The following is a 23905-nucleotide window of genomic DNA, read 5'->3' on the forward strand; positions in this document are numbered from 1 at the left end:
AGGAGCATGCTCAGTAATGTTTCACAATCATCTCAAGGGGACAGTCTGTCTATTGTCATCTATGTCCATGAGGCTTGCTGTAAAGCATGTCACTAAATGCTGTTGAAAAAAGGTCTAGCAAAATGGCCGCCCCCATAACAACTCACAATATATATATATTAATTTAATACTTTAAACTAAATTAGAAACAACACATGCCCTATAATAGCCTGGAGTTTTTGTTCTGAGGGTAAGTTGCCATTTTAATGCACACTCACTACTACTATAAGTACAGCGCCATCTGTTAAATCCCAGCTGCGCTGCATCCATACATAAAGTACCTGTAGTTGGGTCATCATGTGAGCTGTTTTTGCCTCAGACTATGTAGGAAACATCCAATACACTAAAGTATTAGAAACACCCAGATGTCTATGAGACTTTTTGTAGCTACTAACTGATTATTGACCCGGATCTACTTATGTGTCTTTGCCAGAATTTTGGCTTAAAAAGTGTCGCACAGGACTTTTCTCCACATTTATTATGCATTTCAAACACTGTTCTGCATGGTACCAAAAGGGGCGTGGTTTATGAAAAGGGAGGCGTGGCTTCTTTGCACTAAAAATCCACCTGAATTTGGCTGAAAATTCTGTCGGACTTCAAGCCAAGTTATAGGTGGTCTAAACTTTGCACCAAAAAACTAGAAAGTCTTTAAGTGCAACAGATTTCAAAAACAGCCTGATAACTCAAGCTGATAACTTAGACTGTCTAGACTAAATCTAGGTAAATGTGGGTCATTGTGTCACAAAAAGCCTTACTTTTACATTTCGAGGAGTAAGATAGGATGCTAGTCCCGCCCTCAGTGCACCAAACTCTTATATGCATATTGATTACAGATTTTATATTAGTTGTTTGCCTTACCTGAACACAAAGATTTTAAGGGGACCTGGAATAGAAGGTGCTTTGTCTTATGCTCCTTATACCCCTCTGTCAGGAACACAAAACTCACCTAACATATTTCACTACTCATTTATTTTGCTTGGACATCACCACTGTCATGGACTAGGCTCACACGATGTGAAAATGACAGACGTCCATTATTCGTGCAGTGAAAGATGGCTGTCACTTTTACATTGAGTAAACCTAGCCATAGAAGGTTATTTACAGTAAATCTAAAAATCTGTTTTATAATGTGAATATCTACTGAATCTCTTACTATACATTAACTATTATTTGAATTGCAGGTTATAAATCATAATACACGGAGATTTCGATTTGCTCTTCCATCTATGAACCAAACATTGGGAATTCCACCTGGTAAGTTTATACAAACTTAAAAGTGACTCTGTACCCACTTTGTGCCCCGCGCAACTACTTATACCTTGCTGGTGGTATGTTTCATCACGCTGGTCTCGCTTTCAAGTGCCCAAAAATCATACTTTATTGTAGCTGGAGCCGTCCCTTAGAGGCGTGGCCTAGAGCGATTGTGCCCTAGGCCAGTGCCACCTGTGTTGTGGTGTTTCCGTCTCCCCCGCCTCCCGTTTCGCCCCCTGTCCGCCGCACAGCATTCGTAGTAACACACACAATCCTGACACACACACACATCCGGCGCTGCTGCTATGACGTAGCCGCCTCTCTGGTGTGTCTTCTGAGCGCCCCCCATCCCCAGTTCATGATGCTCACGGCCATTCTCCACCTCTCCTACCTGTTCCCGCCCCCCCCCTCGTATACCAGGATGCTGCCCGCTGCCATAATCAGCTGCTCCTCTTCGTCGCAGATGTGCAATTGCGCTCCGATCCCGCGCACACGCAGTGATGCAACTGGCTTTCTCCCAATAGCCTCATGCGTCACTGCGGGAGTGTGGGATCGGAGCGCAACGGCACATGTGTGACGAAGAGGAGCAGCTGATTATGGCATGCGGGGGGGGGGGCAGGGACAGGCAGAAGAGGCGGTGAATGGCCGCGAGCGTCATGAACAGGGGGCGGGGGGGCCCTCAGAGGACACACCAGGGAGGCGTCTACATCATTGCAGTGGCGCCAGGGGGGCCAGGAAGCGGCGCATGCGCAATTACTACAAATACTGTGCGCCAGACAGAGGGCGGAATGGGAGGCGGGGGAGACGGAAACACCACCACACAGGCGGCGCGGGCCTAGGGCACGATCGCTCTAAGCCATGCCTCTAAGGCACGGCTCCAGCTACAATAAAGTATTATTTTCGGGCAATGGAAAGCAAGACGGGAGTGGAGAAACATACCACCAGCAAGGACATATCATCAGCTACAGGAAGGTATAAGTAGTTGTGGGGGGGCACAAAGTGGGTACAGAGTCGCTTTAAAGTGATAAGTGCAGGTCGTACCTCTGGAACCTCTACCTGTCCCAGTATCACCGACCTCCTCTACTGTCCCTGCAGCAGCAGGAGGTCTGGGAGTGAAAATCAAAGATGGGATGTGCATCAGACATTTCTGGCATGAAAATTCCCCTCTAACATTATGGCTATGTTCACACTACGTATTTGACCGGCCGTTCCGTGACTCCGGCCGGGTCACGGAACGGCCGGTCTCAGCCCGGATCATCATAGCCGGTACTTAAGTACTGGCCGGATGATCTTTCTAGCAAATAATGCCATGTTCCACCCCACAAATCTACGGCCGTAGATTTACGTAGTGTGAACATAGCCTAAAGGGGTATTCCAGGCAAAATCTAATTTTCCCCCAAAAAGTAAGAGATCGCGGACAGACCAAACTCTGTACCTCCTGCGGATCTCTGTATCAGGCCCCCGGCTTCTGTTTTATGAATAGAGCTGCGGGTATGGCATCTTACCCGCAACTCTATTCATTCCTATGGAGCCAATGGAAAGTGCTCATCCAGCTTACACGGCTCTTTTCATTGGTTCTATGGGAAAAGATAGGGCCGCGGGTCACGTGCTGTACCCGCGGCTCTATTCATAATGCAGAAGCCGGGGCAAATATGGGGATCAGGGTATAGAGGTCTGACCCCCTGCAATCTCTTACTTTTCTTCTATCCAGTCGAATACCTGTTTAAATTAGATATTTGGTCAGCTGTAAATAGGTATATCAAGACTACTGCAGTCTGAACCTTTGGCTATGTTCACACATAGTAAAATAAGCTAAATATCACTATAATTTTGAGTGAAAAATAATTTGCTGATCATTCAAGTTTGGTCAAACCCAACTCCCAGCAAGCCTAGGACTGTATCCATGTTTTCCAGGACTCTCTAGGGCTGTATCCCTATTATTTCGGTTAGCACTGTAGCCCTGCAGCACTGGGGTCTTGGGATCAAATCCCTCCAAGGATAACATCCGTAAGAGTTTGTATATTCTCCCTGGGTTTGGGTGGGTTTCCTCTGGGTTCCTCTCACCCACTGAAAGATATTGATGGGCAGGTTACATTGTGAGTCCTAATGGGGACAGGGACCATTATGAGCAGTGAATAAAGGGATTTTCACTCTTTTAATACAGTGTATTTTATTTAGATGGAATTTGTCTCTACAAATCATGAACGTTTTTTACAGGTAAATGTGTCTACCTATCAGCTCGAATCAATGGCGGTCTTGTGGTGAGACCTTACACTCCATTGCGTTGCGATGATAAAGGCTTTGTTGATCTGTTAGTAAAGGTAATGCTATATACTGTTTTGTGCTCCTAGATGGTTTGCTACATTACGGTTGTTCTACTCATAGCTCCTGACTGAAATAATAATGTAGAAATGTAAGATGTGTTCATTTAAAGTGTGCATCCAATGTGGTGGCAGATTTTTGGTAAATGACTATTGTGCAGCCCTGTCAATTTTGAATTTGGTAGCAGAATAGGTTTCCAGGTATTCGCTCTGCCCGCCGTGTATAACTGTACATTAGCAGATGCTCCATCTCAATAGCTCTCGTCTATAGTGACTAAAGGTACGTCCAAAAAAACTATATACTTCCCTCCCCCATCTGTAGTTGTTCCCCCCATATTGTATACCCCCTCCTCCCTCTGTAGTTCCCCTCATACTGTATACCTCCCTCGCCCCTCTGTAGTTTTTCCCCTCATACTATATACTTCCCTCCCCCATCTGTAGTTGTTCCCCCCATATTGTATACCCCCCTCCTCCCTCTGTAGCTCCCCCCATACTGTAAACCTCCCTCCCCCCTCTGTTGCTGTTCCCCCCATACTGTATACATCCCCCTCCTCCCTCTGTAGTTTCCCCCATACTGTATACACCCCCTCCTCCCTCTGTAGTTACCCCCATACTGTATACCTCCCTCCCCCCTCTGTAGTTGTTCCTCTCATACTGTATACCTCTCCCCCCCCCCCTGTAGTTGTTCTCCTCTTACTGTATACCTTCACCCCCCTGTAGTTGTTCCCCTCATACTGTATACCTCCCTCCCCCCTCTGTAGTTGTTCCCAGGGCCGTTTCTGCCATGAGGCGGAATGAGTATTCCGCCTCAGGCGGCAGATTCTGCGCCCCTGCAGGGGGCGGCAGACAGCAGCCCTGCAGCCGCTCACCTGTCCTGCCGCGGCTGTCCCGTCGCCAACGCTCACCGCTGTCTTCCCGGCCCTGCAGCCGCTCACCTGTCCTGCCGCAGCTGTCCCGTCGCCAACGCTCACCGCTGTCCCGCGCCGTCAGCCAGCAGCTGTCATCGCCCTCCAGCGAGTCATGAGTGCCCGGGGTCAGTGGGGGCATCATGGCCCCTGCTGACCCCGGGCACTCACGACTCGCTGAAGGGCGATGACAGCTGCTGGCTGACGGCGCGGGAGCACGGAAGGGAACAGCGGTGAGCGTTGGAGGCAGGACAACCCATCGGCGGCAGGACAGGTGAGCGGCTGCAGGGCCGGGAAGACAGCGGTGAGCGTTGGCGGCGATGACAGCTGCTGACTGACGGCGCGGGACAGCGGTGAGCGTTGGCGGCGGGACTGGACGGCTGCTGCAGGACAGGTGAGTGGCTGCAGGGCCGGCCGGGGAGGGGGGGGGTTGTGCAGGCGCGGGTGATTCAGTTACGGCGGGGGGGGGGGTGGTGGTTTGTTGCTAGTGAGGGGGCGGCCGCCTGAGGTTTGCCTCAGGCGGCAGAGACCCCAGAATCGGCCCTGGTTGTTCCCCATACTGTATACCTCCCTCCCCCCTCTGTAGTTGTTCCTCTCATACTGTATACCTCTCCTCCCCTGTAGTTGTTCTCCTCTTACTGTATACCTTCACCCTCCTGTAGTTGTTCCCCTCATACTGTATACCTCCCTCCCCCCTCTGTAGTTGTTCCCCCATACTGTATACCTCCCTCCCTCCTCTGCAGGTAGTCCACATACTGTATACCTCCCTCCCCCCGTACTACATCCCTCCTCTGTAGTTTGCCAATACTATATACCTCCCTCCTTCCTCTGTAATTGTTTCCCCATACTGTATACCTCCCTCCCCTCTTTGTAGTTGTTCCCCCATACTGTATACCTCCCTCCCCTCTTTGTAGTTGTTCCCCCATACTGTATACCTCCCTCCTTCCTCTGTAATTGTTTCCCCATACTGTATACCTCCCTCCCCTCTTTGTATTTGTTCCCCTATACTGTATACCTCCCTCCCCCTTTGTAGTTGTTCCTTCATACTGTATACCTCCCTCCCCACTTTGTAGTTGTTCCCCCATACTGTATACCACCCCCCTCTGTAGTTCCCCCATACTGTATACATTCTTCCCCCCTCTGTAGTTGTTCCCCAATACTGTATACCTCCACCTTGGGGTGTGGAATAACAAGTTTGGTAGTGATTGGCTGATGCTCAGTCACCCAGTGTCAGGGATCTGGTCAGCTGACCATCAATAAGGCCTATACAGTGGTGCCTTGGATTACGAGCATAATTCGTTCCGGGACCGTGCTTGTAATCCAAATCCACTCTTAAACCAAAGCAAATTTTCCCATAAGAAATCATTCAAATGCAAACAATTGGTTCCACACCCCAAAAATAATGATTTATTATTCTGAATAACATGTAAAACAAATGAAACAAACATTCAGAAACAGCAGAATATGTGATATTATAAGTTACTGTACAGGAATGGAGAGGATGGGGCACACAAGGACTGACAGAGACTGCAGGGAGCATGAAGGAATGAGCAGGATAGATGTGGGCACATACATGCAGCAATGTCTGTCCAGGGAGAGAGGGGTTACAACTATGAAAAGATTACCTCCACAGTCCTGTCCCCTGATGCAAGCCCCAGCCTGAAGTTGATCTGTTATGATTTGGAAGGTGAGGGAGACTTCCTGGGTCAGGGTACAGTGCTGTAGACCCCGCTATACAGACCATGTCCCTCCCCCACTTGCGCTCCCACCCAGTACAGGGAGCTCTTAAACCAAAGCAATGCTCTTAAACCAAGTCACAATTTTGAAAAACTGTGAGCTCTTAAACCAAAACGCTCTTAAACCAAGTTACTCTTAAACCAAGGTACCACTGTATTTCAAGCCTTCTCCAAAACGCCTGAAAATAAAGCTAGAACTTGTCTTCGGGGTAGAAGAAATGCATTGTGCTATGTGTCTGTTATAAAAAAGCATAAAATAGAAATTCTGACATTAGACATTCTAATGATTTGCATTTTTTTTTAATTTAAGGTTTACTTTAAAGACCAAAATCCAGACTTTCCGGAGGGAGGAAAAATGTCCCAGTACCTGGACAATCTCTCCATAGGGCAAAGTATTGAAGTCCAAGGTCCAAAGGGACTTTTCGTATATCAAGGAAAAGGTATTGTGTTATACAACTTGCTTTTAGAACAGAATCTACACTGAACAGAGATGATGAGAATAGTGATTGACACATTAAATAAATACTTTTGGTTTATGTGTCAAAAAACTTCTTCTTTATTAAAGTATATCAAAGGCAAAATAGAGCTATTATTGCCTATAAAGTAGGTGTGGTACTGCAGCTAATCTCCATAGATAATTTATACTGTACTGTATATCACCAACACACAAGGCACATGCCACATACTCTACTGTATATCACTGACACACAGGACACATGCCACATACTGTACTGTATATCACTGACACACAGGACACATGCCACATACTGTACTGTATATCACTGACACACAGGGCACATACTGTACTGTATATCACCAACACACAGGACACGTGTCACTTACTATACTGTATATCACCAACACACAGGACACATGTCACTTACTATACTGTATATCACCAACACACAGGACACATGTCACTTACTATACTGTATATCACTGACACACAGGACACATGCCACATACTGTACTGTATATCACTGACACACAGGACACATGCCACATACTGTACTGTATATCACTGACACACAGGGCACATACTGTACTGTATATCACCAACACACAGGACACGTGTCACTTACTATACTGTATATCACCAACACACAGGACACATGTCACTTACTATACTGTATATCACCAACACACAGGACACATGTCACTTACTATACTGTATATCACTGACACACAGGACACATGCCACATACTGTACTGTATATCACTGACACACAGGACACATGCCACATACTGTACTGTATATCACTGACACACAGGACACATGCCACATACTGTACTGTATATCACTGACACACAGGACACATGCCACATACTGTACTGTATACCACTGACACACAGGACACATTCCACATACTGTACTGTATATCACTGACACACAGGGCACATACTGTACTGTATATCACCAACACACAGGACACATGTCACTAACTGTACTGTATATCACCAACACACAAGGCACATGCCACATACTCTACTGTATATCACTGACACACAGGACACATGCCACATACTGTACTGTATATCACTGACACACAGGACACATGCCAGATACTCTACTGTATATCACTGACACACGCCACATACTGTACTGTATATCACTGACACACAGGGCACATACTGTACTGTATATCACCAACACACAGGACACATGTCACTTACTATACTGTTTATCACTAACACACAGGGCACATGCCACATACTGTACTGTATACCACTGACACACAGGACACATGCCACATACTCTACTGTATATCACTGACCCACGGGACACATGCCACATACTCTACTGTATACCACTGACACACAGGGCACATGCCACATACTGTACTGTATACCACTGACACACAGGACACATGCCACATACTGTACTGTATATCACTGACCCACGGGACACATGCCACATACTCTACTGTATACCACTGACACACAGGGCACATGCCACATACTGTACTGTATACCACTAACACACAGTACACATGCCACATACTCTACTGTATATCACTGACCCACGGGACACATGCCACATACTCTACTGTATACCACTGACACACAGGGCACATGTCACATACTCTACTGTATACCACTATTAGCATGGCCAAATAATGCACCGGGGCGGGGGGATAAACAAAAAAAATGCCCAGTTTTATCAAACTGTGTAAAATATGAACTGATGTAAGCAACAGCAACCAATAACAGCTCGGCTTTCATTTTACCAGAGCTGAAAGCTGAGCTGTGATTGGTTGCTGTGGGCAGTTTAAACCAGTTTCGATTTTACACAGCTTGATAAATCTGGGCCTACATCGTTTAGTTCCTAGCTTAGACTAGAAAGGCTAGACTAAACTAGACAAGACTAGAAATGAACCATATTTTAAAAAGTGACATGTCAATTCTTTGAGCAGAAAGCGGATCTGCGGCAGAAAATTCTGTTTGGAAATTCTGCACTGTAAACAAAGCGGAAATTCCATTAAACACAATGGGAAACTCCTCTGTTTATATTTTACGGGAGGAATTTCAAGCAGAAATTAAGAGCAGATTCCTCTTCAATTCCTTGCCTATTCCTCAGTGTGCACATACTCTTTTACAGTATAGCCAAAAAATACATAATAAACCACCATAAAGTGTACATGTGAATAGTTAATGATCAAAATAATATGCATAAGCTGTCCATTAACAAAAGGGTGGAAAAAAGGGAAAAATTCTCAAAAATAACCTCTTTCTATATCAGGAGGTGGTGATCACCAGATCAACACTTGTCGTTACTCAATGACAAAGTTCAGGCCTGTATTTAGAGTTCATGCTGCCCTAGGCACTTTGCATGCTGAGGCGCCCCCGCCCTGACGAAGTTACCTTTGAGTAACAGCACGTGTTTGGTCGTATCTGAAGATACTCCAAACCATGATATGGAAACAGGTTATTTATCCTTAGTTCAAACCTAACCTAAGAAGTGGAATTAGTTGTTTATAATCTTAAATCAGTTATTTTTTTCTTTACTTTTTTTGTGCTTTATTTTGAGGTTATTTTGCTACTCAACCAACCAAGAGATCCCCAGCTGAAAGAAAGTTTGCCCGCCAGGTGGGAATGATAGCAGGTGGAACAGGTATGTAAATATACTGAATCATATTCCAGGTACAAAAAATTCCTGGTCATACAACCAGGAACCACTGTGTCGCACTGCCTGACCATTGTTTGAGGAAGGAAATGTTGAAACTCACGGCCGTGGATTTCCATGCGGTCCCGTACGATGTACTTATTTCAGCTAAATTGAACTTGATTTTTAGATCCAAAAGGTTCTGTGAGTTTTATTGGGCTGGGCGAAGATTTCCAAGTAAATGACCTGTTTCAGATCGCTTCGAAACAAGCTAGGAAAGCATAACTGTACTACGGGCGTATTATGTCTATTTTTCCCACGCCCGTAGTTTCAGCCGCACATATATGGCGGCGTACGAACTACGGCCGGAAACATACGCAGTGTGAACATAGCCTTTAAGGGTATAAAGTTGCATTACCACTACTAGTGAGATTATTGAAAGGGAAGCTGAAGTCACACGACAGGCAGCAAAACGCAGTGGTAAATAATAATAATAATAATAATAATAATAATAAATTTATTTGTATAGTGCCAACAGATTCCGCAGCGCTTTTTTTTTCTAGGCATACAGTACAGAGGTACATAATACACAGTTAAATTAGAAAAACATCATAATAGATAAAAAAAAATAACATAAAATACAAGTTATAAACGAGACCTGCTCGTTGGAGCTTACAGACTATAATTTGGGTTGGCACCAGGCATAAGTGCTTTATTTGTCCATGGTCCAGCCATTGTACATAGTTAGAAATACAGGATGAGCCAGTAACAACGCCAAAATCTGATTGCAAATAAACATATAAAGTGCAGGAACCGTCAGATATAGAGCAAGGGAAACAACAGAAGGGGGAAACAAGTTTAGGGAACTTTATAGGCGAGCCTGAAGAGATGAGTCTTCAGGGCACGCTTGAAACTGTGGGTATTGGGTATGAGTCTGATGTGTTTGGGTAGGGAGTTCCAGAGAACTGGTGCAGCAACCACCGCGTGTTGTGTAGCCCTAAGCCCTAACCTTAATATAGATTGTGGAAGATATTTGTAGGATTACTCACTGCTGAGACCTACAGCAATCTGGAGATATAGCCAGGAGGATGCGCTTTAGTGCCCTCCATTCCCCAGCCTTGCCAAACAAACATCCAACCCCTCATAAAGCGATTAAAATGATCAATGACTTTTTGACAGTAATGCTATGAAGTAAATCTATGCTTGGGGGGGGGGGGTTAATCGGATAACATTTTTACCAGGGGTGCCTTCTTCCATAGTGAGTTTGCAGCAGATTTCACGCAGCATGTTTCACAGTGAAATTCGCTGCGATATTTAGTATCACTATAGTCTTTGGCCCATTTTCATTCCGCTGTGAGAATGTAGTTATGGCCATGTTTAACTAATTAGCTGCCGTGCCTGTAAAAAATAATAAACCACCAATGCTTACCTGCCTGCACTCCCCTGCCACGCTCCAGTTTGAGTCTCCTAGTTCTGTCTCATTGACGGCCCACTCAGCCAATCGGGGAACGGTGGGACAGCTTAGTGATTGGCTGAGAGGGCTGTCAGTGTGTCAGGACCTGAAGACTCAAGCAGGAGCGTGGGCAGGTAAGCATTGGCGTTTTATTTATACATTCTCACAGCCAGGGCCGATTCTAGGGTTTCTGCCACCTGAGGCAAAACTCAGACGGCCGCCCCATCACAAGACCTAGGCTTACCCCACCCCCACCACACCCCGCGACTTGCTAACTGCCCACCCAATTATCACTAAGCCACCCCCACACACACACGACAAGCAGTGGCAGTGGTGCAGCTCATGATCATCCCCTCAGCGCAACCCCTGTTTACTCACCAAAGCACGGCGGGTGATAGCAGCTGCCGGGTGATCATTGGCGGTGGGACAGCAGAGATACAGGTGAGCGGCTGCGGAGCAAAGCCCTGCCTGCTGTCATTTTTGTTAGGTTAAACTTAACAAAAATGACAGCAGCGGGTAAGATTATGCCACCCCATCCAGGCAGGGCCGTTTTAATACACTGGTGGGCCCAGTGCACAGACCTCAAGAGTGGGCCCCCTCTCCTTATAAAGCTTAACTGAATTATATTTATCAGGTATTATCACTGGTGCATTATACTCAGTGCATCAGGTTTTATGACAAGTTATAAAAAGGGAGTATGGTCGGGGAGCATTCCTATGTCAGGTACAATACCCCTAAATCTTTATAAATAATGGAGAGTGAAGCTAGTGGGGGCACGTACAGACCTAATATCACCACTGGAACAGTTTCTGGCTATAACAGGTTCCCACTGTAGGGAGTATGGGTGTGTGAGCTAGTCTGTAGGTGGAGGACTGGGGACACAGGAGCTTACAGACTAGGAGGAGGACTGGGGGGGGGGCACAGGAGCTTACAGACTAGGAGGACTGGGGGGGGCACAGGAGCTTACAGACTAGGAGGACTGGGGGGGCACAGGAGCTTACAGACTAGGAGGAGGACTGGGGGGGCACAGGAGCTTACAGACTAGGAGGAGGACTGGGGGGGCACAGGAGCTTACAGACTAGGAGGACTGGGGGGGCACAGGAGCTTACAGACTAGGAGGACTGGGGGGGCACAGGAGCTTATAGACTAGGAAGACTGGGGGTGGCACAGGAGCTTATAGACTAGGAGGAGGACTGGGGGGGGGCACAGGAGCTTACACACTAGGAGGACTGGGGGGGCACAGGAGCTTACAGACTAGGAGGACTGGGGGGACACAGGAGCTTACAGACTAGGAGGACTGGGGGACACAGGAGCTTACAGACTAGGAGGACTGGGGGACACAGGAGCTTACAGACTAGGAGGACTGGGGGGGCACAGGAGCTTACAGACTAGGAGGAGGACTGGGGGGGCACAGGAGCTTACAGACTAGGAGGACTGGGGGGCACAGGAGCTTACAGACTAGGAGGACTGGGGGGGCACAGGAGCTTACAGACTAGGAGGAGGACTGGGGGGACACAGGAGCTTACAGACTAGGAGGAGGACTGGGGGGACACAGGAGCTTACAGACTAGGAGGAGGACTGGGGGGGGACACAGGAGATTACAGACTAGGAGGACTGGGGGACACAGGAGCTTACAGACTAGGAGGAGGACTGGGGACACAGGAGCTTACACAGTAGGAGGACTGGGGGACACAGGAGCTTACAGACTAGGAGGAAGACTGGGGGGGCACAGAAGCTTACAGACTAGGAGGACTGGGGGGGACATAGGAGCTTACAGACTAGGAGGACTGGGGGACACAGGAGCTTACAGACTAGGAGGAGGACTGGGGGGGGACACAGGAGGTTACAGACTAGGAGGAGGACTGGGGGGACACAGGAGTTTACAGACTAGGAGGACTGGGGGGACACAGGAGTTTACAGACTAGGAGGACTGGGGGGACACAGGAGCTTACAGACTAGGAGGAGGACTGGGGGCACAGGAGCTTACAGACTAGGAGAAGAACTGGGGGGACACAGGAGTTTACAGACTAGGAGGAGGACTGGGGGACACAGGAGCTTACAGACTAGGAGGAGGACTGGGGGGACACAGGAGCTTACAGACTAGGAGGACTGGGGGGGACACAGGAGCTTACAGACTAGGAGGAGGACTGGGGGCACAGGAGTTTACAGACTAGGAGGAGGACTGGGGGACACAGGAGTTTACAGACTAGGAGGAGGACTGGGGGCACAGGAGCTTACAGACTAGGAGGACTGGGGGGGACACAGGAGCTTACAGACTAGGAGGACTGACTCAGTCCTTCTAGTCTGTAAGATCTTGTGACCCCCCCCCCCCCCCCCCCCCAATCATACTAAGACTAAGGTCCTGGGAAAGCTGGGTGGCCTCAGTCATACAACAATATAAGATGCAGGAAAGCTGGGTGACTTCTGAATGGCAGTAAGTGTTAAAATACCACCTGTGGTCTGTGTCGAGGGCGGGGCTTGAGACCAGGGGGCGGGGCTTATCAGGACAGGTCCGGTGGGCAAATCCTCTGTCAGTGGGCCCCCAGCTTCAATTCCCCCCCCCCCCCCCCCCCCACCGGGCTACTACTTACATCAATGGTGCAGGTGCTGCTCCCCAGCCTCCACACACTCTACCTAGGGAGAGGCTGGATGCTTGTAAAGTCGGCACTACCTCCTGGGCTCCCCCGCAGACAGGGCCAGCAGAGCATGTAGTGCAGCCTGTAGCTGCTTCCTGTAAGACCCAGTCACTCTGCCTCACAGGAAACAGCTACAGTCCTCCTCCTTCCCGACCACCACCAGCCCCGTACTGCTACAGGTGTCACAGAGCGCCGACACTTGTGTCTTCAGCTCCTTCCCCTTCACTGCTCTCCTCAGCCGGGGGGCCCCTGTCACGTGATCTGAACTAGGGGGCCCGGTGCACGTGCACCATATGCACCTAGGTTAAAACGCCCCTGCATCCAGGATCGCAAAATCTGCCGCCTGAGGCGGAATACTCATTTCGCCTCATGGCAGAAGCAACCCTGCTCACAGCAGAGGGAACATACACTGTGAAAATGCAGGGCCATAGAATAAAATGATACTAAATGTCGCAATGGATTTCACTACGAAACTCACAGTGTGAATTGATTGGATTATTTTGCATTGTAAATCAACATGAATGTTAATGGTGCTATACATAATTAATATCTTTGTTTACACCTACAAATTCCAAAAGGTAATAGATTACTCCAATAATTATAACAAGGTGAAAGCTCACTTATTAATCAAGAACACCTATAACTCCCACCATAGAAATTGAGAACAAATTAGAATTAAATAAATATACTTTATTAATGCATTATCCAAAAAATGAAAGATAAAATTACACCCATAAAAACATGGGGGAGGAATAGAGGCACGGAATGATAATTAGGGTATATATTATACAATACAAAAAGTGTCAGGAATTAAATAAGATATTTTCTAAATTATATAAACATGATTTCAGACAATATTACTGAACACTGATACATGATGATAATAATAATCCTATTCAAAATGGGAAATGTGGGCTAGGACTATGACATAAGGCTAAATTTATAGTAACCAGATGCTAAAGTGCTAATGCATACTGTAATTATATACAGTAATAATAAATATATTGCACAATAAAGCAACTGAAGTCAAATCCATGACCCTGCAAATCTTGCACCACAACCCAAGTTACTCAAGTATCAAACCGGAATCCGGCCTCCCCATTACCATTACTCGACGCACGTTTCGCTCCGTTTTGCTTTATCAAGAGGCTACCTAAACTTGTTCCTGTTGCCCTTTTATGTAAAGTCCCTCCAATCAAAACTACCTGTTTATTGTCTGCAGCCGGTCTCCAGGATGCTCGCCATGACCTTGTGATAACAGGGCATGAAGGCATGACGCTGGCGTCCTTTCCACATGACCGCGCGCTAATGCGCACGTCATGACGCCAGCATCCTTTCCACATCCAGTATCTTAAGAAAAAGAAAAATACTTGAAAGAAGAATACTTGAGAGAGATATTTGTGCCCGTGTTTCGACTGTCGCTGAACCACCTTCTGCCCTGCAGTGTCAGGGTACCCGTCCGACCAGGATGATACAATCCCCAGCCTTGGTTACCTGGGTGTAGCTAAGTGTCCGGTGTCACCTGCGCTGTGAGATAGAGTAAGTAGATGGTACCTTTGCTCTATCTGGGTCAGTTGCTCTGTAGCTAGGATACCACCCCGCACTGTCTAGAGACGTTCACGTTGTGGGCTGGGATGATCCCCGACTTATGCTCATTTGGGGGTCTAACACTTCATAGTGTAGAAAGTTATACTGTCAGAGGTGAAAATCTCTGGTTGCTCCATACACCTGTGTCTTTACTCCACTAAGGGCCCTATTCCACCGGACGATTATCGTTAGCATAATCGTTAACGATTAACGATCTCAAACGACTGCTATTGCGAAAGACCTGAAAACGTTCACTCATTTCCATGGAACGATAATCGTTACTTATGATCGTAATTGCGATCGTTTCTTCTTCCGTATTTCTTCGCTATTGCGTTCGTATCTATTGCGAACGACCGAACGATGTCTTATTCAATGCGAACGATTTGCGAACGTTTTGCGAACGAGCAACGATAAAAATAGGGCCAGGTCTTATAAAGCGATCAACGATTTCTCGTTCGGTCGTTAATCGTTACTGCATTTCAACCGAACGATTATCGTTTAGATTCGAACGATTTAACGATAATCTGAACGATAATCGTCCGGTGGAATAGGGCCCTAACACTAGATTACACTGTACTGGAATGTCCCAGACAGGGGTCCTGGCGGAGCTAGGCCCTGGCTAACTTTATCACCACACAACCTCTGAGTGAAGGGCTTTTGCGACAGGTGCCATATAAGGAACACCCGTGGTGGGACACAACACATACAGAAAAAGTAGAATCAATGCCTCAGAACTAGATAGAAGCCATTGCCAATGGCTGCAGGAGATCCACAACATGGTGGCCAGAAGCAGTATGGGCTGTGGCTACATAGTCAGACATGTGTCAAACAGCAATGCACTGTGTAAAGACACCATTCTGTCATAGCATTTTTTTTTTTTAGCAATTTGCATACAGTAGCTCTTCTCTGAGATCGGACCAGACAGGAGTTTTATCTGTACGCTAATAAGTTGTTTTGGTGCACTGGGGGCAAGACTAGCACTTTAGTGCACTGATAGTCCCCACCGTTTGGCACGCTCTGCTGATATTCATTAGAAGAGGAGGAGCTGCCCCGCCCCCAGTGCACCAAAATGACTTATTAGCATATGGCTTAATCTCTTAATATCACAGAAACGGTAAGAAGCATTCCTTCATTCTTAGCGCTCCGTGCCCTATGCTGATAGCTTCCCTTTAATGATGTCAGACAATCCCATATATGTAAATGACATATACTGACTGCAGTGAACCCTGGGACTTCTGGCTCTAGCACTCTCAGATGGATGGACTGAATATCTGATTTTTATGTTTTCTAGGCATTACTCCAATGTTCCAACTGATCCACGCTATTCTAAGTGACCCTGAAGATGAAACAAAGTGTTTTTTACTGTTTGCAAATAAGGTAAGAAAGCAAACGCAAAATCCCAGCAAAAGAATTGCCAAGATAAACCAACAACATTCATTTTTCAGAGCTCCTTGGGCTGTGACCTGAATGGTTGTTGACAAATTCAATTCATTTTTATTAGGTTTGATAAATCTATAAAAGCTATAAAGCTATAATGCAACAGCTGTGACTATAGTTGATTCTCACCCCCAAAGGCGTTCTCATAGCACTCCTTCTGTATTGCTCTAATGATATTATCCTATTTTAGATTTCTATGTTATCCTGTTATACATGCAAGTCTAACTAAATCCCCACTGCCTTTTTCTCTGTGGATAAAAGGAGTTATGTACTTACCTTTCTGGCTCTTTTGGTTGTCTCTGGTATTATGGGTTTGGAGGATGTAAGATAACAGACCACAGCTGTGGGGCACCTTTATAGCAGCTAATTGGCTGAGTGGGCCTACGACATCATGGCCCCAAACCAGAAAGCTGCAGCACAACGGAGGCTGGAAGGTAAGTACATGTTAGTTTTCCATTCAACCCCTTCCAGGGCAAACAGCTAAAAAGAGTCCTACCCGGACAACCTCTTTAAATAAGTACAGGTTTCATTGGTAAGAATCTTGTATAAAAAATGGTAGAATTATCCAGTAATTGGATTGCAAAATTACTACAAATGTATGGATTCTCACACACCGATTAACTTCATAGCAACTACATAGATCACATGACACAATGTTGAGGAAATAATAACATTTTTAAATGCTAATCAATTATAAGGATTATAAAACAATGATTAGCATTTTTAAATGCTAATCAATTATAAGGATTATAAAACTATGTGCACACAAGTATATTGTGACTAAAATTACCAAAGATACCAGATTACACAGAGTAAATATCATCCATAATACCAGTGTGTCCCCATAAAGTATTACCAGTGCTCCCTTATGGTACTAGGTCCCTCTGTGCAGCCCCCATAAAGTATTAGGCCTACTCTATGCAGCTTCCATATAGTATTAGGTCCCCTCTATGAAGCTTCCAAATGGTATTAGGATCCCGTGTGCCGTGACTATATAGTATTATGTCCCCACTGTGCAGATCACATATAGTATTAAAACCCTCTGTGCAGCCACAATATATTACGCATTCTCTGTGCAACTCCCATAAAGTAGTATGTCTATAGTAGTATGTCCATCTGTGCAGCCCCCATATAGTATTAGTCTCCCTCTGTGAAGCCACCATATAGTATTAGGCCCCTCTGTGCAGCTCCCATATAGTACAAGCAGGGCCGTATTAACAGCTGCTGCTGCCCTAGGCACTAAACCTGCAGACGCACCATCTTCACTCACCAATTAGCATCATGATTTTCTAGTTTCTGAACATCATATTGATATCTGATCAGTCTTAGGCCGCGTTCCCACATTTACTGTACGATGCCACATGCAGCCAAAGCCAGACCCTCATACCCTCATGCAGTAACCAATAGGCACATGGCCACTAATCCTGGTAACAGCATGTGACTTTTGAGGGAGAAATGGAAGCGTGGTTTTATCCACATGCATTTCTCTACATGTACAAATTTTATCTGAATCACATTTTCCATGTTTTTTTAACTGCTTAAACAGATAAGCACAAGGCACACACAAGGATATTTACATTAGGCTGGGTTCACACTGCGTTTTTGCAATCCGTCTAAAAAAAAAAAGGATCCGTTTCGATCAGTTTTTTTTTGTTTTTTTTTTAGAATGGAAGTCAATGGAAAAACTGATCGAAACGGATGACACACAATTGCATCTGTTTTTGCATCCGTTTTTTGCACCCGTTTTTATCATAAAACGTATACATTAAACTTAGGGATGGTCCGAACCTGCCAAGGTTCGGGTTTGTACGAACCCGGACTCTCGGCAATGATTCCCGCTGTCTGATTGCAAAAACGCAGTGCAAACCCAGCCTTATTCATATATTTCAGTGATTTGTAATATTATTGAAAAGCATGTAAATAAAGTAACAACAAAACAGATGGGGGAGATTTATCAAACATGGTGTAAAGTGAAACTGGCTCAGTTGCCACCTTTCATTTTCCAAAGAGGTGGAATCTGATTGGTTGCTAGGGGCAACTGAGCCAGTTTCACTTTACACCATGTTCGATAAATCTCCCCCATAGTTTTTGATTTATCTGTTTTGTTGTTGATAAATCTCCCCCTATGTCATCTCCCAGTCAGAAGAGGATACACTTCTCTATGATGATCTTAAGAAGCTACAGGATGAGAATCCAGAACGTTTTAAGCTTTGGTTCACTGTGGATAGCGCTTCAGAAGGTAAGGACATTGTTATAAAAACAGTTGTTTTTTTTACACTTCTTTTATAAAGTTTCATAACTTTATTAACCATTTCCTGCAAACTCATGTGCATATACATCAGGGTTTTCTGCTCACGTACATACACGCGAAGGAGTTAAGCCGTTGACGTGCAAAATTGCACAATTACAGTTCAGTTTAATGTTGAGTGATGTCATCGAGTGATGAAAGGTCCGGGTATCCAGTCAGGGACCTCTCATCACTTGGCCTGCCTGGCGATTGCTGCCATTGGCCCATCTGTACAGGTGGACCAATCACAGTAAGGATGACAGGAGGGGTCGGCCTGTGACAGCTCTCCCGTCCCCACATTCCTCCTCTGTATGTGGAGGGAGTCGGAGCCGAGAGAACAGTGGATCCAGCACATTTACAATATCTAGACAGCACATATTAAAGTGACTGTACCATCAGGTACATTGTTTTTTAACATTACCCGATTGGCATCAGCACAGGGATCCCGGTGGTACGGTCCTTTTTTCAAAACACCGCCTGGTTGCTGGCCTGGCTCTGTGTCCCGCGCCCCCCAGTGTGACGATATCCCCTTCCAGTGAAGGCACGTCAAAGTTATGGGCACTAGATTACATGTTATAGGAAGCTGATCAAGGAATTATTCTGATAATTCTGGATCAACACAGTAGGATTTCTGTAGGTTGGATTGATGGACTTGATGGACTCTTGTTTTTTTCCAACCTCATTAACTATGTAATAGTCACTGCTGCCCCCTGTTGATTTACCTAACAAATGCAGCCCTGACAGCGGCAGTAACGATAATCGGCCCCATTTGGCCTGATTCGGCCGATTATCGTTCGGTGAAATAAAGACAACGATCAACCGATGATCGTGTCATCGGCTGATCGTTCATTTAGGGCCAGACCTAAAATCATCGTTCCCCCACCGCGCATCGCTACGGTTGAATATCGGTGCGCGGCGGGTGACCGACGATTTCAGAAGTGCAGCATCATACATTACCTGTCAGGTCTTCTTCTCTGCGCTGTCTTCATCCCCGGGTCCCGCGCGCTCTATCTTCCGAATGGCCGGTCAGCTGACAGAGCGCTCAGCCAATCACAGGCCGGGACCGCCGCGGCCTGTGATTGGCTGAGTGTGGCCTGTCAGCTGACCGGCCATTCGGAAGATAGAGCGCGCGGGACCCGGGGATTAAGACAGCGCAGAGAAGAAGACCTGACAGGTAATGTATGATGCTGCAAGGGCTGCAAGGACATCGGTAACGACGTCCCTGCAGCCCTCGCTCAACGATCATCAGGCCGTGGAATAGTCCCAGTAAACGAGCAGCGATCTAGCAGATCGCCGCTCGTTTACATCGTTGATCGGGCCCAGTTGGCTACAGGGAATAAGAGGACACTATTCTCATCAGAGAAGGTAACCCCCATGTTGTTGTGAAAAATTAAGCTTTTAAAGTGTAGCTGTGATATCAAACATCTTTCAGAAATCAGGAGTACAAGTGATTTTTAAGAAATCCCCCCCCCCCATGATACACTTGTTCCGAAAGCCAATCATTCTGTAACTCAAATAAATCGCTGCTTTAACCTATGACAAAAACAAGGAATAAACATGCAGACAGCCTATTGCACTTCTTATATTACTTACCTATCCAGCCAGCTCACAACACGTGACTTCCTTCATGAGCTTTGTCATGCCAACCGTAAAAGTAGTTATAATGATGGACCATGTAGTTGTACCAATTGTGAATTTTTCAATTTGCTATTAATTTCATTTATCTTTTTAAATTTACTGTTATAATCATATAGAGCAATATCGGTAACAATATGGTCTGAAATCCAATATTCTTGTGACTAGAGATGAGCGAATCGCCCGCCTAAACGAAGCGAAATGCTTGGTTCCTTTCAACTCTGTTCCACTCCCTGACGCTCCCCTCCTGGTACTGGGAAAAGCTGGATCCAGTCCTGGGAAACTGGAAGAACCTGGGGTGGAGGAGCAGGGAGTGGAACAGAGTTGAAAGGCAGCAGGCTGATAAGCCGATTGCCAGTCAAACAAAGCGATTGGCTCGTCTCTACTGAATATAAAACCCATGTGACAAAATCTGCTACTGCTCATTTGCTAATACTTTCTCTTCTCTTCTATTTCCCTGCTGGTGTTTAGAGTGGGAATACAGCAAGGGTTTCATTGACTCAAAGATGATGGAAGAGCATCTACCACCTCCTGCTGATGATGTAATAATCTTACTGTGTGGTCCTCCTGCCATGATAAAACTGGCTTGCAGACCGAGTCTGAACATGTTAGGGTATCATGGAGATATGTGTTATGTATTTTAATATATCTCTTTTTTTAATTGAACAGTTGCATAATGTAAACATGCACATTTTACACTACAGCTATAAAACTAATAAAAAGTCAAGCAAAAATTCTGTTAAAAAAAAATTACAAAAGATGGGGAAGCAACACCCTCTTTGAACCCCCCCCCCCCCCCCCAAGCCACACTGCCAGGATACAGAACACCACAGCACGCATGCTTTACCTCTAGCAGCAGAGACTGTAGGTGCGTGGTGTCAGGAACCAGCCAGTACAGACAATATAGTAGATTGGGAGGACTATATTATTTGAGGAGGCTCAGGCAAGTTGTATACAGGAGGCAGCACCTGCATTGTGTAATTGTGTGTGATCTGTGGTATGTTGCAGCAAGGCTTTACAGAAGAATGCACATAATATATATGCAATGTCCCAGAGTGGGTGTCCACCGCTTGATCTATGCAAGTATAGGTCGACACTGTATGCTCTGAGACTGAAGCTGCACTATGCTGCTCCCACCACTTGATGTCAATGTACTATTTGCATGGCTGAAGGAGAAACTGCTTAAGGGTTAACTGATTATTTTATTGATTGTATGTATTCCTTATCTGACTCATGCCACTGTCTGATGTTTCTACTGTAACCAATCCCTGAACTAGGTACCTCAGGGAGTTATTAGTCTATCCTAGAGGGTTATCTTATCCTCCCTACCCAGTTAAAGCACCCCTAAAGAGGTATATATATTGGGGTTGGAGCTAGTTGGGTGTATCCAAAGAAAACCTGTTGAGGAGATCCCTCTAGGTTCCTGGCCCGGAGGCCAGGACCCACCTATGGGTCTTTATGAAAGTCTGCTCCCTATTTCTATCACCTGTCAATACCCTAGCTATGTCTGGCTAGAGCATCTCGCTGTAAGGCTGTGGTAGACAGCACGGGACAAAACCCTATCCACATTGGACAGCCATCTTTTAAGTTCCAATAATCACTCCAGGACAAAGACAGTAGTTAAATGGTAGGTTTCCTTAGGGGTCACCCCGACGGCTAGCTCCCCTTAGGTGGGCTACATTCTTGATCCTGTGTCACTCAGAGCCCACAAAATAGCATAGGCGGACATTCATTCCAATGAATGTAGGATACTCTTTTTCTAACAGTCCCCAGCTGAGTACCCTAGGGTCTGGATAGGATCCTGACCTCACACCGGCAGTCCACTGTCACCACTGCTGAGCAAACCATAGCTTATCAAAGTCTCTAAAGCCAACTATAAAGTATTCAAGGAATATGTAAAGTATTTATCTACTGTCTACCAGCTACAGTATATATCCATGTCTAAAGTACTATTTTAAAGAGGATGTACCATCAGGTACATCCTCTTTAATATGACCCACGGATAGAACGGCGCCGTCACGGGAAAGCTGGTGCCGTGGTTTGTTTTTTTCGAACCAGGGCCTGGTTCCTGTGTACGGCGCTGTTCTATCCACGGGTACCAGACAGGGGCTGAAGCACTGGAGGCGGGCCAGCCTGCCCCCAGTGGGAGGAATCCCACGGCTCTCTATGACGCGGCTCCAATCTAATGGAGCCGCGTCTTAGAGGGGAGGAAATTCCCTCCCACTGGGGGTGGGCCAGCCCACCTCCAGTGCTTCAGCCCCGGCCCGATACCCGTGAATAGAACGGCGCCGTACACAGGAACCGGGTCACGGTTTGAAAAACGGATCGCGGCATCAGCTTCCCCGTGAAAGCGCTTTTCTTTCCGTGGGTCATATTAAAGAGGATGTACCTGCTGGTACATCCTCTTTAAGTCACACTGTCAACAGGATCTCAATCAGCACAAGTAATAACTACTGTATCGTGGGCACTGTATTGGAGAAAGACACTGTATTGCATGTACTGCACTAGAAAATTTTACAGTAAACCTGTTCCTGGTTAAATTACCTGAGCCTCAGTGATTACTGTTGCACCTACACCTGTTTTAAACTTAAGAAGCTGTGTGTCAGTACATGCAGGGGGGGCACATACCACTCCTGGCCACCGTGACAAGTACCTAGTTGGTACACAACACCTTTTCCCTAGCTAACACAACAACTAGCAACCCCTGGTTACTGCCTGCATATATACTATTTGTAAATAGTATAGTATACTATTTATAAAGATAAATTCACACGTCAGTATTTTTAATCCGTTTTCACGGACCATGAAATACGCAATCCATTACAACCCATTATTTTCAATGGTGCTAAACGAACATGTTGTAATACGGTCCATAATTACGGAACGGACACCCCAATAGAAGTCTATGGAGAGCACAAAATTTGCGGAGAGTACATTGCAATCCGCAAAACCATCCGTATCAAGGATCCGTTTTTTGGGACATCGCCAAGCTCCTCCTGCCAGAAATATCCTGCCTCATAGAAATGACAGTAAAAAGGCCCCCAGGCAACCAGGTGACCTTTTTTTTGGGGGGGGGGGGGGGGTTGGGGCAGCTAATGACTAAAGATGATCGAACTGTTCGTACTTTTGGTCCGAAAGCAGTTCGCTCTCTCGTCATGCCTGTGATACGGGCTGCATTGTTGCACTCCCGGGAATATGCGGCCAGGATATTCCAGGGAATCCATGTTGAAATCCCTGGAATATCCTGGACGCATATTCGCGGGATTGCAACTATGCGGCCGGGATCATAGGCATGACGAGAGAGCGCCGATGCCGTTGGACCAAAAGTCCGACGGTCCGCTCATCTCTACTAATGACATAATTTTTGCCATCCCCTCTGTTTTCTTCACTATACTTTTTTTTTTGCGGATCCACAAAAAACAGATAAAAATACGGAACACAATACGGATGCAAAACTGATGATTTTTTTGCGGATGAAAAATAGAGGATCAAGATTTTCATCCAGGAAAACAGAG

The 23905-nt window shown here is 46.1% G+C and overlaps 1 protein-coding gene across 2 annotated transcripts in view; it reads left to right on the forward strand.

Moving 5' to 3' along the window:
* LOC138793869 (NADH-cytochrome b5 reductase 1-like) overlaps positions 1 to 22335 on the forward strand; it is a 67539-nt gene extending 45204 nt beyond the window's left edge. For both annotated transcript variants that reach the window (XM_069972586.1, XM_069972587.1), the window contains exons 3-9: positions 1221 to 1293; positions 3508 to 3611; positions 6563 to 6692; positions 9281 to 9364; positions 16323 to 16408; positions 18608 to 18707; positions 20862 to 22335. In XM_069972586.1, the coding sequence (XP_069828687.1) occupies positions 1221 to 1293; positions 3508 to 3611; positions 6563 to 6692; positions 9281 to 9364; positions 16323 to 16408; positions 18608 to 18707; positions 20862 to 21034 (750 nt within the window). In that variant the 3' untranslated portion in view covers positions 21035 to 22335. The remainder of the gene's footprint in view (positions 1 to 1220; positions 1294 to 3507; positions 3612 to 6562; positions 6693 to 9280; positions 9365 to 16322; positions 16409 to 18607; positions 18708 to 20861) is intronic.
* The last annotated feature ends 1570 nt before the right edge of the window (positions 22336 to 23905 follow it).

The sequence above is a fragment of the Dendropsophus ebraccatus genome, chromosome 5 (assembly GCF_027789765.1).
Source record: "Dendropsophus ebraccatus isolate aDenEbr1 chromosome 5, aDenEbr1.pat, whole genome shotgun sequence".
NCBI lineage: Eukaryota > Metazoa > Chordata > Amphibia > Anura > Hylidae > Dendropsophus > Dendropsophus ebraccatus.